This window comes from Trypanosoma cruzi, genomic scaffold, assembly GCF_000209065.1.
Source record: "Trypanosoma cruzi strain CL Brener 1047053517131 genomic scaffold, whole genome shotgun sequence".
Lineage (NCBI taxonomy): Eukaryota > Euglenozoa > Kinetoplastea > Trypanosomatida > Trypanosomatidae > Trypanosoma > Trypanosoma cruzi.
Window position 1 is genome coordinate 52,679 of NW_001849574.1, and position 14,537 is coordinate 67,215.

The 14,537-nt window shown below is 51.0% G+C and overlaps 8 protein-coding genes across 8 annotated transcripts, besides 14 other annotated features; all 8 read right to left on the reverse strand.

The window, feature by feature from the left end:
• Positions 1-3,815: part of a sequence feature (heterozygous, non-Esmeraldo-like haplotype) that runs on past the window's edge.
• Positions 229-1,059, reverse strand: Tc00.1047053507017.104 (uncharacterized protein; the record flags this gene model as incomplete). Its single annotated transcript, XM_808004.1, has 1 exon — positions 229-1,059. One exon carries the CDS (start codon positions 1,057-1,059, stop codon positions 229-231), a length of 831 nt encoding a protein of 276 aa, XP_813097.1.
• Positions 1,143-1,199: a sequence feature (GA-rich).
• Positions 1,407-3,086, reverse strand: Tc00.1047053507017.110 (hypothetical protein, conserved; the record flags this gene model as incomplete). The annotated part of the gene is made up of 1 exon (XM_807997.1): positions 1,407-3,086. The coding sequence occupies one exon, from the start codon at positions 3,084-3,086 to the stop codon at positions 1,407-1,409; it is 1,680 nt and encodes a 559-aa protein (XP_813090.1).
• Positions 3,205-3,255: a sequence feature (A-rich).
• Positions 3,299-3,322: a microsatellite.
• Positions 3,517-3,574: a sequence feature (GA-rich).
• Positions 3,623-6,874, reverse strand: Tc00.1047053507017.120 (ubiquitin hydrolase, putative; the record flags this gene model as incomplete). The annotated part of the gene is made up of 1 exon (XM_807998.1): positions 3,623-6,874. One exon carries the CDS (start codon positions 6,872-6,874, stop codon positions 3,623-3,625), a length of 3,252 nt encoding a protein of 1,083 aa, XP_813091.1.
• Positions 3,816-4,610: a sequence feature (haploid, non-Esmeraldo-like haplotype).
• Positions 4,611-7,235: a sequence feature (haploid, Esmeraldo-like haplotype).
• Positions 7,236-14,537: a sequence feature (heterozygous, non-Esmeraldo-like haplotype).
• Tc00.1047053507017.130 (uncharacterized protein) lies at positions 7,359-8,081 on the reverse strand (the record flags this gene model as incomplete). Its single annotated transcript, XM_807999.1, has 1 exon — positions 7,359-8,081. One exon carries the CDS (start codon positions 8,079-8,081, stop codon positions 7,359-7,361), a length of 723 nt encoding a protein of 240 aa, XP_813092.1.
• Positions 8,238-8,265: a sequence feature (AT_rich).
• Positions 8,432-8,459: a microsatellite.
• On the reverse strand, positions 8,609-10,225 carry Tc00.1047053507017.140 (Zn-finger protein, putative; the record flags this gene model as incomplete). Its single annotated transcript, XM_808000.1, has 1 exon — positions 8,609-10,225. One exon carries the CDS (start codon positions 10,223-10,225, stop codon positions 8,609-8,611), a length of 1,617 nt encoding a protein of 538 aa, XP_813093.1.
• Positions 10,627-11,613, reverse strand: Tc00.1047053507017.150 (AUT2/APG4/ATG4 cysteine peptidase, putative; the record flags this gene model as incomplete). Its single annotated transcript, XM_808001.1, has 1 exon — positions 10,627-11,613. The coding sequence occupies one exon, from the start codon at positions 11,611-11,613 to the stop codon at positions 10,627-10,629; it is 987 nt and encodes a 328-aa protein (XP_813094.1).
• On the reverse strand, positions 11,964-12,554 carry Tc00.1047053507017.159 (hypothetical protein, conserved; the record flags this gene model as incomplete). Its single annotated transcript, XM_808005.1, has 1 exon — positions 11,964-12,554. One exon carries the CDS (start codon positions 12,552-12,554, stop codon positions 11,964-11,966), a length of 591 nt encoding a protein of 196 aa, XP_813098.1.
• Positions 12,766-12,786: a sequence feature (AT_rich).
• Positions 13,577-13,604: a sequence feature (AT_rich).
• Positions 13,625-13,698: a sequence feature (T-rich).
• On the reverse strand, positions 13,880-14,191 carry Tc00.1047053507017.170 (hypothetical protein, conserved; the record flags this gene model as incomplete). The annotated part of the gene is made up of 1 exon (XM_808002.1): positions 13,880-14,191. One exon carries the CDS (start codon positions 14,189-14,191, stop codon positions 13,880-13,882), a length of 312 nt encoding a protein of 103 aa, XP_813095.1.
• Positions 14,429-14,448: a microsatellite.

A 14,537-nucleotide genomic window follows, 5' to 3' on the forward strand; every position in this document is an offset into this window, starting at 1 on the left:
TGCCTGAAGTTATTTCGTGTTTGTGCGTGAGGTAAACGCCAAAAAAAAAAAAAAGAAAAAACCTCACCAACAAGTGGACAAATTAAAAAAGAAATGAGAAAGAAGCTCATGTAAACAAAGAGGGAGAATACATAATTGAGATGTGCACACACATACACATAAAGAAATAAGTAAATGCACACAAATGCAATGCTTCCCCTCCTTTTCCAGGAGGGTATCACACCCTCATTATGACTGCCACGAGTATGTGTTCTGGCGATACGCGCTCACAGCCTCCACCATGTGTAGCCTCATGCTCACTATTCGCTCCTCCAGTTCCACCAGCGCCAGTTCCTTTTCCATGAAGAGGCGCTCCTGGTCTTCCAGCCTTCGACGAAGTGTGGTGACCTCCTCGGCATAGTCCTCAATTCTCCTCCGTAATTGTGCCTCGAGCAAGGATGTTTCGGCACATCTGCCTTCGAGGGGCGTTCTGGCGTTCTCAAATTCGCCGTGCAGTGCAGTCTCAAAGGATGCTGGTGATTTTCCTTCCTCGTCAAATGACCGCAGATATGCGATGTCGTTAACGTAAATGTCAGCAACTCTCTTCCCATTGGAGTGAACACGAAGGGGTTGTTTGCCCGAGCAAAGAAATGATTTTCCAGGCAGCGACAAATCCCAAAAAGATTTTGTGTCGCTGCTATTGCCTTTTTTTCTTCCGCTGCTCAATTCTACCAGGGACCTCGCTTCCGCCGCCACAGCGTCAGCAGCGGCATGCTTCGCAGTTGGTGATGACCCAGGCAAAGAGGAACGGCGATGGCGGCTGCCATCCGGCCCCGCAGTGTTCAATAAATCGATACTCGCAAGCGTGTCGGGCAGCGTCCATCTCGGCCCCAGACCTCCACAGTTCACAAAGAAGATGCGCCCCGTCTCATGGTCGGCCTTTACACGCCAGCAGTGCAGCTTGTCCTCCAGCGTACACCCACGCGGAACGTAATACGCCCGATCGCCCACACGCGTTAAGCAGAAGGTGGTGCTCCCACGGATGATATTCCCCGGCAGTTCCACAGGGCCGCTTAGCATAAATAAACAAAAAATTAAAAAAAGCGCGCACAGTAGCGAATGGTGCCCCAACCACTATGCGGGAGCAACGCATTCAATACGTGAAGCAAAAAAGAGGAAAAAAAAAGGGTGGATGCAAGAAAGAAAGAAAAAAGAAAAAACCCCAACGCAGCCCCAAACAACAGATGAACTCTATTTCAAGACGTCACACGTGCACATACTTACATGAAGACAAGCAGGCAGACGCATATCCCTTTCCCTCTTTGCTCCCACTCTCAAGCAAACTATCCTTAGACTTCTATAGCCGGTGAAAAAGCGGTGACCAAGAGAAGATGAGCTGCACTTGACGTCGTGTTTGGCAGTGTTGCTCACCAAATCCAACGATCATTTGCCAGGCACTGCTGTGTAATCTCTCCGCCCCTGGAAGCAAAAAGTTCATCAAAAAATTCTCTTACATCACGCTCCGCGTTTATAAAAGGACGATCCAAGCGTCGCCCAGGTCCAATAAGACCCGAATTTACCATGAAACTGCGTGGATCTTCAGAAACTGGGTTCCGTTCAAGGCCGAGAATAACTACAAGTCTTTCAAGCTCAGGCGGCTGTAGCGACACCACGAGTGGCTCCGCCAAAAACACGTCCTTCGTCGGCATGTAGGTTGGATTTTTCGACAGCGCTGAAGAATATACAGTGTACCACGCATCAAGGGCCATGGCAGTAAGTTCACTTTTAACTCGATCCTCAGCATCATCAATTGTTGCCTGGCTCTGACGCACAGAGTCATTACGGGAGCGCCGCTGCTGATCCTGTTGTTGCGCTGCTGAAGACAGACTGCAATTGGATAAATCCACACCCTGAGGCTCCGTCGATAATACTCGAAGGTATCGCATTGCATCGTGCAAGGGATGCGGTGGATTCCGTCGCGAAAAACTTTTTCCTTGACCATTCGGACTCGACTTCTCACTCAGAGGCTGAAGGCCCAGACGCTTTGCCTCCCGTACATGTGAATCGTTGCAATTATGGCCAAAATCATAGTCTCGTGAGAGTTCAAAGAGTTGCTTGTCCAACAACAAGAGTTGTTGTTGTCGATCTCTACTCTTAATAATGCGGTCCCGCGTGGATGAGCCGTCGTTTAACACCTCAATTGGCATAGAAAGTGCCACTGGAACCCGCACGTTCCGAGGGTTCAGTCTATCACCCGAAACACGAAGAGAGCTGCACCAGAGCAGCCACGGTCGATTGGCATCATCTATTTTAAAGTTCAGCACCATGCGGGTAATTAGTTTAAGATCCGTGAAGTAAAAGTGGTCAACCACCTCGCGGCAAAGAGACTCCAGCCTCGCCTTGGACTCGTCCGCAATAAGAGACAACTCACTCAGGTGGCTATCCCCATCAAACGTGGCCGAGCGCAGGTGGACAGGAAGATGCAAGTCACCCAGCCGCTGCTTATTCGTCCGCTTGTACACCACCGTCACAAGTGGTGACCACATAACTTGGAGCTGCGAGTTTTTCCGCATTGTCGTCTCCCCTTTGGGCACCACAAACTTCTGAAGAATTCCGTCTGGCTTGCGTTCGGGGCTAAAAAGAAATTCTCGGAGGGATTCTGCGGTAAAAAACTTCACGTACGTGAGCAGCCCGCCCTCCGACGAGATGGCGGGGTTGTCCTGGGCACAGGTGGTGAGGAACTGCGCGACCACATCGCAGTCCGGCGTCGAACGGCTGAAATGCTCGTAGATGGACTGGGCATCCAGCATCTTGCCCGGGTGCTTGTTGATTTCCTTCGCCTCCCCATCGTAGGTGTACCAGGCGCGGGGGAAGTTGTGCTCGTACACAACGGTATCGGGAAGGCGTATGTCTTTCAGCCGGCTCTCACTGCCCTTATTCTTTTTCCACAGGTGCAGGTAAAGTAGCGTTCGCAGCCCATCGCCCTCAAGCGGATGGTGCTTCACCCAGTCGTTGCTGTACTGTATTTTGATGCCAGAGGGGGACACATACCCGCTTCGGTACGACGGAACCCCCGCGTGTGTCTTTCCCAGGATCCCTGCGCTCATGCCTTCGTTTTGCCCCCCACCTCTCTCAATCCCTCTATAAGAATCTCGCTCTCTTGAGCAAACAAGTGCCACCAACAAAAATAAAAATAAAAAACGCGTGGTTTGAGGAAAATAACGCAAAAAAAAAAAAAACAGCGGGAAAAAGAATTAAGGAAAAAAAAAAAAAGAACAGCGGCACGTTTGGAGACTGAGTGTCTTTGCGTGTGTGCATCGTTTTTGTTGTTGTTTTTGTTTTTTTCTTTCTGTGTTTGTGGTATCGACAAAAAGCGGGTGCGGCGGACCCAAAAATCAGAGACTGAAAGAGACAAACATGTAGAAAGAAGAGAGGCGAAGCACCCCTCTTATCCTCCTTCTATTCCAGCGCCATCAATACCACCAATCATTTCCTCCTCTCCTCCTCATCCTTTCCCTCCACTCACTTATTGGAGTCAAACAAAGAAAGAAAGAAAAAATGCGAGGAAAGAAGAAGGCGGGGAGCAAAAAACGAACAATTATAGGGAGTGGTTGGTGGAGAAAGCGCAATTTTGAATTTATCTTTACGATGCGGAGGGGAATTCATCGTCCTTAGCGGCCTCTGCCGGTACCAGCGTTGAGGGAGACTCTGGAAATAGTAGCGAGCCCGGTATGCTAGCAAAGAGAGCAGGAGACGCGCCAAAGGCATCACGGCCCTCTGGAACGTACCAACTTGTCTCCGCTCCGGTTGCCAGCAGTTTGTCCAGGACGGCGTCAAATGTCCCTTCACTCACCAGCTGCTGGTACTTGCGGTACAGGCGCAATGAGGTGCGCGCATCCTCAACAGAGTCGTGCTCGTCTTCTTGCACACGCTCCCCCAGAACATGGTAGGCAAGAAAGCGGAGCGAAAGATACCGGCCGCCAGGCTTGTGAAACATCATGAGAGTATCAATGATTTGTTCTGGAGGGACCGCAATGTTGCACACACGAAAGTCCTGGTACAAACCGTGACCCACAAATATCACACCACGATCCACCAAGGCACGCAGCTTCAAGTACGTTGCTTTGCGGCTCGTCAAGCACTTTGTAGATTTAAGCGGGTCCAGATCCCCGGGATGAATACCACTGTACTGCGTCACGTAGTCCTCAATAACTTCCGGTGTGTGCACATAATCATCGACAATCGTTCTTTCATCCCCTGGGGCACTGCTGAGCACGCAACTCAAACGTGCCAGAGCCATGTGCGTCTTATGCGACAATTTGACTTCCATTCCCGCATCGATGCACCGACTGTTCCAGCTCAGAACCACGTACTCCGCATCAATTGCGATCAAATCGTTGGGTTTGATCTCGTAGAACGATGCCAATGGAGACTTAAACCGTTGCGCTGATGGGTCGCGCTGCAGGGGCTTCGCAAGAACATCATTAACAAGCAGCGGCCCAAGCACCTCAAACATGTTTGGCGGACGGTTACCATCGTGTAAACTGTAGGGCGGCGCTGTCAGTTTATCGAGGGCATAATATGCTACCACGGCACGATGGGAGTGGAATGCAGGCATCGATTCTTCCAGTTCCTCCTCCTCCATTGGTGCCGTCACACGATAATCGTTCACCAAACTAAAGCGATCATCCAGAATACGCTGGTGACTCACAAAACTCCCAGGGTCATCGGCGTCATCCGAGAGGTGAATGATGTTACTGCACAGGACGTAGTTGGAATCCTCCTGCGCTTCGCGGGATATATGCAAACACCTCGGCGGCTTTAGCGTCCCCCCCTCTGGGTTCAGTCGTAATACAATAATAGGCGGTAAACGTTTGATCTGAACCTGATCTCTGTATGACTCAATCTGCTTGAGTAAATGCTGCAGCCCCTCATTCACTTTGAGTGCGGAGGAAGGAACATCCCAGTAGAACTGCGGCTCCAAGTGGACTCTTCCACCAGAAGAGAACTCCGTGCCAAAGAGATACGCAATGGAATGCTCAAAGTCATTGCATGGAGGTTTGTGGTCCATGAAGGGGTATGCCTTCTCATCCTGCAGTCCTCGATGCAGCGCCTCAAGAAGAGTCAACTGTGCCGTGTGCATCCGCTTTATCGCCTCATCACGAGATTTAACGGGTTCAAAAAGGGAGGCCGTTGCAGGCACCTTATACATAGTGCGGATCAGATTGGCAACCTGCACAATGGGATTAAGCCCTGACGCGGAGGTCATCATCATATTCGCAAATATAAATGATGTTTCACACGCGACGCAGTACTCCCTGGTGCATAGGTGGTGCAAAAGGACTTTGCGCACGGGGCACTCCGGCAAATGGCAGAGGTAAAGCGATTGCAACAGCGTCGTAATCCAACACTCGGGGAAGCTGTTGTCCAAGCCAACGACTTCTTGCGGAATTGCATTGTAGTTTTCCCAGTCAAAACGGTGATGTGAACTATAACACACATGACTCGCCGGTTCAAGCGGTGCGTATTCCCCGGCAGCAACATCGCGAAATTCAAAGTAGCGTCGTTTTTGGTTCTTTTTCATTTCCTGCAGTAGCCCTTGCACTGCCGCCGGGTCGTCGCCAAGCTCCAGGTTGAACGGAAAAGGGTCTGGTAAATTCAGTGCCATTTTGTCCTTTGGGTCGGGCAGGTATGAATCGGCGCGAAGAAATCCCCAGCGATTCTGCAAAATAGTGCGGGACTCCACGCTAAGGCAGCGTGTGGGTGCAGGGACGGAAAGAATCATATAATTGTCGGGTGGCCAGTTGGAGGCGAGCTCTGCAGGTGGAACGGACTCATCAAAGAACGCAAATGTGTCGCCCTCCTTCTTCTCAGCCCAGCTCTGCGTGAAGACGGGGTTCACTGGTCGTCGTGGCTGCTCAAAGCGGGACATGACATAATCCTCACGCGTGGCCGGATGAGCAAGCGCAATGAAATAGCCCTTGTCGTTCCCAATGGCAGCACACATGCCATTTGGCGAGATGCTAACAGATGTACAGAAGTCCCCCACCATTCCGTTGGAATTAAAAACTGGGGATGTCTGGTCCATCTGCAGAATGTGAAAGCCGCACGGCGTCAGAACAAACGCTCGGTCCGCGGAGATGCCAAATGAATCGCGGTAACGACGCAACTGCGAGACGCTGTCAGAAGGAATTCCACCAATTGTTATGACCGGCTCAGACAACTTACGTAGATCATACACGCGCACACTGCTTGTCATGGAACGCTCCACCATGGCGGCCACGACGGTGTTGTCGTACGCATCCATAGCCAACACGCGGCGTCGCGAAGAGGGCACTGCACCCACTAACTGAAGGTCGCTGCTGTCACGAACAACGATGCTGCCAGAGATGCTGCCCGTGACAACCCACTTCTCCGTCTGATGCAACGCGACCACCTTTGATTCGCCCAGCGGCACCGTGACAACGCCGTCATTGCCCTCGTTACCAATCGAGAAGCGCGTTAGCCCGGCGTTACCGGTGAAGCTGACAACCCCCGTTTCTCCATGCGCCTGGAAAAGCTCAATGTAGTCCTGTGACTGCGGAGGCAACGAGCGGCACATGAAAAGAGCACCGCCCCGTTTGTACCCGCGAATGACGTTGTGATCCGCCACAGTTACAATTTTTTCTCCGCCCAGCGGAAGAAAAAAAATGCCGGAGATCGGCCGTGTTGACGCCAAGAAGGATGAGTACGTAGTCCAGGTGAGCGTATTCGTCTGGCTCTGCGTCGTGAAGCTCATCAGCCGGCCAAAGCTGTCGCTGACCCAAAGCAGCTCCACGTCCGGATCAAACTCGACGGCGTTGATGATTCCAACCGACGCCTGTGCGCCGCCGCGAGGCTTCCAGTGCACGTTCATGACGCGTCAAGCAGTCAGACCGCAAAGTACCGCCCGCGGAGTGACAAAACAACGGACGGACGGAAGAAGAAAAAAAAAAATCAGATCCGGTCCCTCCCACCCCACCCTCCACCCCTCTCCCTGAGAGCCGGGTAACGTGCACCTTCGCGAAAGGGCCTCCGCGCACCGCTACTCCTCCTGTCGACTCAACCACGCGAACTCACCGTTGTGCGCCCTCCAAGCCACCGGTGGTAAAATGAAGAAACAACAACAAAAGAAAGAAAAAAAAATTGAAAAACAAAAGTGAATCCCGAGTTATGGTTATCCCTGATGCCCTATATCTTCCTTCTCTTCCACTTAACTCTTTTCAGTAAGAAGAAAAGAAATAAACGAGATGGCCATCACCAACAACAAACAAAGAATAGAGCAGCCAAACCCAGGAACACATTATTTCATATTTACATGTATTTCATTTCACACACAGACAAGGACAAGTAGCATCTATTCAATCTATTGAGCTCATGGAAGAAGCGCCCGCCAGCAAATGGCGCTCAGTCGACACGAGCGCACGTACTAACACATGAAAGCATGGCAGTTGATGCATCAGTTTTACCTTCGCTGTGGTGTCAAGCAAGCGGAGTTGACGCAGGTCCACCGATGCATCGCCTGTGTACCCATGATGAAGCAGCATTTTGCGCAGGTCAAGGAGTTCCAGTAAAAGACTCTGCTGAGCCCCAAGGTTCCGCACTTTTTCCCCCGTAACCACAAGTTCCGACTGAATCGCACTGCTCTGTCCATTCATGTCTGCTCCCATAGAATCGTGCTGTAGACGTTCTATTACCAATCGCCGCAGATCTCCAATCTCGCGCTTTAACTCAACGCATTTCTCCTCATAAAAAAGACCAGCGCCAGACATGCACTGTTGTTTGGGAATTTGCCCTCGTAATTCGCTAATGGCCAATGCAGTGCGTTTAATAGTGTCCTGCAAAATATCTGCAAAGCTCTGTGATAGTGCTGTGAGTTCTTGCATGCGTTCCTCCCCTGCTATTTGCAGCGAAGCGACAATTTTATTTATGGCCTTTTGTTGGCGAACGACCACACCCAACATTTCCCCAAGTGCGGCACTGAGAAGAACCACGCGAGAGGGCGTCTCCAAAAAGGCCTGGAGGAGCTGTTGCACGGCGCAGAGGTGTGCCGCCTCCTCCCCGCAATCGCCCCACTCACCCATCACACGTATATAAATATATAAATATCCTTTTTTTCTTTGTATGTATACTCAATCTCTCAATCGCCACGCACACAGCCGCCTGAATTATTTCCTTGCGCCTGCCTGCAGCAATGGCGCCGAACCAAGCAAAAAAAAAAAAGGGTGTGGTGGGAAGCCAAAATTTAAAAAAATAATAATAATAATTGGTTAAATATCAGACGAACGCATCGCACGAGTATTAGTTGTGGTGGTGGTTTTCACCACCACCGCTGCTGCCGGCGCGCAAACGCGGAGAAGAAAAAAAATGCGGACACCAACGTGTTTAAAATATTTGTGAAGACGCCGCAGATAAAATTGTATCCGTTAGACAAAATAATGATGATAATAATAATAATAATAGAAAAACAAAAGCTCCCCAGCGACTCTTCCTTCCCCCCTCCTCCTCTAAAAGGTGCTGCTATCATTTTTCTGTTTGCTGTCTCTTCTCTCCAGAGATGCTTAGTTCGCATCATCTCCCCTGTTCCTTCTTTCCTTCCGGCACGCTGCCACTACGAACTTGTCTCCTCTTCTACAGCGGTCTTTTTGCGCTTCTTCACTTTGCGTGGGGCCTGTGGTGTCGCGGCTGCGGGCGAAGACGACAAGGAAGAAGAAGACGCATCAGTCTTCGCCGCCCCCTTACCCTCCGTTGAAGAGAAGGATGAAGACTCAAACGGGCGAATAGGCGCCCGAGGATCTTTTTTGTGGTGCTTGACGGCATGACGGTGCAGGTCCTCGTGACTCAAAAAGCAACGATCGCATGTGTTGCACTTCGCATGCGTCTGCAGCCCAATGTCGGTCAAATGAATCGTCTTGTGCACCAGTGTGATGTGCTCCTCCAGGGAGTACACATCAGAGAACACGCGTTTGCATGCGGGGCATGGATGCACCTGTGTAGAAAGCCCGTGTTTGTTCTGCATGTGGCCGTGCAGTCCCTTGGCGCTTGAAAAGCCCCGTTCGCAGTCGTGACACCACCAACAGTTATTCATCGCCACACGCCCCTGACCCAACAGTGCACCCGCTTGCTCTCCATGTTTGTTGCTAAAGTGGCCCTCAAGTGCGGCGGCTGTTGCAAATGCCTTATTACAGACTTTGCATACAAATGACTGACCCTTCTGCGTGCGAATGAGGCGCTCCACATGGTACGCGGCATCTTCGCCAGGGTGCTTGAAGCGTATGTGAGAAAAAAGCGCGGAAGGCATTGTGTACACCTTTGAAGATGTCAGGCAGAGGTCACAAACGACGTGCACACGCTGGCTGATACCCATTGTTGCCTCCTTTGCGGTAAACTCCGCCACCTCGGCAATGGCTGACTGACCCACGTCAGTGGACGCCCCGGCGGATCCATCTGGGTGTCGCGTCTCCAGATGCTGCAGCAGGTCCATCTCGCTCTGGAAAACCTTGTTGCACAGCTCGCATGGAAACTCCGTGTCGCTGAACACAACCGGTTGCTGTGTTAATTTCTTGTCAATGACACGCGGTATGGAAACAGCCACCTGGCGCGTGGCAACGAACGGAATAGTGAACGTTTCGGCAACGGCCTCAACACCAGCCAGACGCCGTGTGGGCCGCATCTCCTCCCGTGTGCTGCTCTTCTCCTCCACGACTCCACGTGGCAGCAGCGGGACGTGCTGCTCGACGTCCTCCAGGTCAATCTCCATATGGACGTCGGCCACGTGCTTGAGGAATTTATCCCTCGTAGGATACACATCGTTCTTCATATCGCACCAGTTGCAAATATAACCGGATGGCAGCACTGTGGGCAAGAAGTCAAGCACCCGACGGCCAGAAGTGGTGAGCTCCATTTTCTTTAGAGGAACGCCAATCACCTGCTGGTAGAGTTCCAGCCGCTCGCCGCAGATCTTCTTGCAGTGCGCCGGGTTCAGCTCGCGATGGGCGGTTGTGAGGTGTGTGAACATGTCACACATGTGCGTAAGACGACCACATATGGGACAAGCTGCATACGCAAGGTCCTCGTGAGTCTGGGAGCGGGGTGCAGCAAACTGCACGGAGGGGATGCGCAGTGAAAGGCACCAACGTCGAATTGTTTTCACGCAGCCACATGAAACACGTGAGTCGCGCACGCTGCCGCGATACTGCAGCCATGAAAGCGCCACGCAGCGCCGCATGCACCACCAACGCTTCCTTCACAGCTAAACTACACACTGATTCCCAAGGATCCACAAATGCGTTTATGCGGGTGTGTACATATGCACGTGCACAGAAAACAGAAAAAAGAAAAAAAAGGAAATAGCTTACACTCAGGCTGCAATAACAATTTACTCGGCAATGCCCCAACGCCATCCATTCACCTCCAGAAGAAATTGAAAGGAAAATTAACACAGTCGCAACAGCCCAATTCACTCCAGATGGATTCCGGCGTCATACCGCTAAGCTGAAACAGCAAGAAAAAAAAAAAAACAGGCAGTTTGCCGATAGAAAACACCAGCACGCAGAAAATTAAAGTTGCGGCCGCACAAAAAAAGAAAAAAAATTACCGCTGCCGCCCTTCGGCCAATGAAGGCCACGACTACTCCGCCACGTCATCCTCACTCGGCCAACCCGCTATCTCCTCGTCAACAAGGCCTACCGCATCGCCATCATCCACGCAAAGCAACTGCTCCATTCCACGCCTCTGCAACTCCTCGAGACACGTTCGTAACTCCAACCACTCAGCAAAAGAGTCCACCAAGAATCCTAAAAAACAAGACGTGTCGACGCAGTCCCACCGTACACTTTTGACAAGGCTCGCCGTGACAGTCACAACACCAGCCTTCTCTGCGTGGCCCGAGACTAAAGCCTCCTGTGTCATGCAATGGGGATCTAAGTACAAAAGCCTCTGGCCGCTAGTTCCCAGAATGTAATAACTGCGTTGTGGCACGCCGCCCACCACGCCAATGCATGCCGAAGAGTGAAGGAGGTGTTCGAGTGAAAAGAACATCATCTGCGTCATCCGCCGTGAGGCACCACAACGCATGGGAGCCAATATGAGCACAGTGCCAAATTCTAAGTTGGAACAAATCTCCCTTGCCAAGAGACATCCTTGGGAGCAAACCACAACGCGGATAGGAGGGATAAGCTTCCGATCTACAGCGTTGTTCACGCAGCAGCGGATCGCCTCACAGCCCTGGCTCGGTGTCCAGTACTCTGGCCTGAACACGTCGGCCTTTTTCATCACCGCCCGCACCATTTTATGGAGCGAGAAGGGGGTGCTATCCTCTGTGTCCATGTCACAAAAGTGGTCAAGCCTGCAGTCATTCGCCGAGTAACGCCAAAGCGCATGGGCGAGCAGCATCTGTGAGGATCGCACCAGGCAGCCCCAGCCCTTGTCGGAGGTCACGGAAGAGTGGGGAAGCGGGCTAAAATTCATGCGGTACGTCAAAAGAAAGAAACCATTGCGCAGAATATTTACGAGCTCCTTGTCATTGTTAGCCACGCGTCCCAGAATGCTGCACGGGTAGTCTACGTCATTTCCCCGCCCGGAAAACGCAACTAGCGCAATTTTCAACCACTCCATCGTTGACTAGTCGCTTCAATTATTTCTCCTTGCTTCAGTTTCTTACTATTATTGGGAGGGGGGAGGAAGTTGGGTCCAATAGGGGCTCACGCACCAAAAGAAAGGCATCAAAAGGTTGTGGCGGAAAGTATCAAATACATTCAGTTATCGCCGTAATAAAGCAATTTTACACACATTACAGAGAAAGGGAGGGAGAAAAAGCGCAAAAAAAAAGCCCAAAAGAAGACGGAATCAATATAAACGGCGATGATCACCAATCGTGCGCTACAAATAAAGATGAAGAAGAGTCAAGAGGCAATTAGACCAACATATATATGTATATGCAGACAAATGCATAAGTCCAAGGCGCACTATTCATTGGGATCAAGCAAAAATGCCATCTGATGTTGGTGCCGTGGGAAAAAGTGACCCGACATTCTAGAGCCTGTGCGATGTGTATTCACGTAGGAAGTGTGCCAACGGCGCGTGGGCACGCGAATGTCCCTTCCCAGGGCGCACGCAACACACCACGCCTTACCGTCCTTGGAGTAAAATTTGTTGTGTATTAGACGGTACTTGCATTTCCAACACTTGAAGCATTTGAAGTGAAAGAAGTACCCCTGCGTCGTTGGGACCGTGGCATTTCCAGCTGGGATCCAGACGTAGCTGTTGACGTCCCTATCATCAATAGGCTTCTCGCAATTGAAGCAAATTGCACCGGCCGGTACCAACATGGGGCGATCTACATCCTCGTTATAGGCAGGGAAGTGTGGACGGGACTTACACTCATCGTGTGGCATTGCTGTGAGGTGACGAGCCTTCGACTGCGTCCACCACCGTCGGCTGTGTTGGGTGCGGACCTTGTGCGACTGTGTCGGCTTTCCGTGCATCCCGCGCTGCGTGGTGTGCACAGCCGTAGCCGCTAAGAAGACAGCAGCGCAATTCAACCACCGTCGCTGCATTTCAGTTCCACCTGATACCCCGCTAGTGACACTCGGAGACGACAAGAAAAAAAGGACGCTTCAGGTGTGCGTGGGCAGCAGAGGCAGGCACGCAGGCGGCCCAAAAACGTAGGCACTCGTTCGTGATGATGGCGACCACCCTCCTCCTCCCCCCGCTGGAGAACAAAACCGCCCGTAAAAACAAAATAAGCGCGAGTCACAACATGTGGAGAAAAAAATTTATAAAAAATAAGTCCAAAAAAAAAAAAAAAGCAAAATTTAAAAAGAGGGTGGGAGAACAAACAATACGATGGCGTGATCAAAATTCTGGTACGTAAGAGAACAAGTCACAGACGCTGCAAATAAGAAGAGAAAAAAAAAAAAAGGAACGGAACTCCTGCCCCATTCCCGGGCAGGCTCGTCATGCTCACGTCACTCGGAACGCCGTCGCGTACAGCGGCGTGGCCACAAATTGCCAAATATTGCAGCAATCGCTGCGCTCTCACCCCTCACGCAGGAGGCTCTGGCACCGTAGCTCAGCCCTCTGGACGCACATATTAACCCTGCAATGCGTACGGCACACCAAACTGCACATCAAAGTCCGCAAATATTTTTGAAGGCGGCGCCTCATGGCGCGTGGCCACAGGGTCTGCTGGCGGTGCACAGCATTGCCGCCCAAGCCACGCATGGCGCCAGCACACTTTCGACCAAAAGCATCGAGCCCAAAACAAGAGCCGGCTGTGCAGCATCTTTGAAAGCGAGGCACTTCATGAAAAAAAAAAAAAAAACATACAACCGAAGCAAACTGCCACATTTCTAATGCCGCCACTTTCCATTGCAGTGGCGTTCGTCCAATCATCTTTCTTGTTCAGCAGCACTTGCGGGGAAAGTCTGTTTTTTCATTCTTTCATTTTTCTTTCCGTCTTCTTCTTGACTCCCTGGTTTCGTGTTCATCAAAGCAGAGAAAAAAGAGTTGGGGGGGGGAAAGATACAGAAAAGCGACTGTGTAAAGCGAAGAGATAAAAACATTGCAAGGCGCCCCGATAAAAAAAAAAGATATAAATATAAAAAGAGGGGAACTGTGAAAACACTCTTTGCTTTTTGTTGTTGCTTTTTCCTTCTGTTTCCAATGCTTTTTTGTTCTTCTTTTTCTCTTTTTTTCTTTAAGAGAGAATGCGCATGTGAAAAAGAAAACTGGATCACCGCGACGAGACAGGAACGGTCCCATCCACACTAGTTCTTGTCCTTCTCCGTATCTATAACCCCTGTGCGCTTTCACCCTCTGTGAGTTTCGCTCCCTCACCCTCTGCGTGTCTGTGTCTACATGAGGCCCCACCACCTCACGCCTAAAGGTACTCCTTCAAAAGCAGCTGGCGATCCCGCTCAAAAATATGTTCTGCGGTGTCCACGCCGCCCTCCTCAAAAGGAAATTCATCGAGCAGAAACATGTCGTACGGCGTGTTCACGTCGTCCCAGTAGCGGTGGGTCAGGCGGTCCACGGGAATGTCCTGCAGGTCGAAGTGGCTGCTGGTCAGCTCGTCGTTGCAGCTGTCATGGCGAGTGTTACGAACCCCACGAAAAGAGAAGAATCCCCCACATCCAGCTGCCATCTGGTGGGCCACCATAGGCATGCCCCAGTCTGGTATGCGCCGCAGCATCGGTCAACCTTCTGTGTGTCCTCTTGCAAAGAAGAAAAATAAATAAATAAATACATAACAAAAACCATCACACGTTCTCCAGCCAACTTCTGCTGTTTCCTTGCACAGAACTGCCACGACAGCTCCGTGGACTCTGCAAGCCTCTTCCTTTAGCAGCCAGCAGTGACGAACGTACCTGCTGCTCCTTCAGCAAAAAAAAAATTAAAAAAACGCAATAAAGGTTAGGTACAGAACCTCAAAAAAAAAAAAAAAAAAAACTGGAGCCCCATCGACAGCTCGGCCAAACCCCGAAAGAGAAAAATAACAAGAGGTTTATCTCTGCTTGCGCAGTTACCTCCTTCTTGTT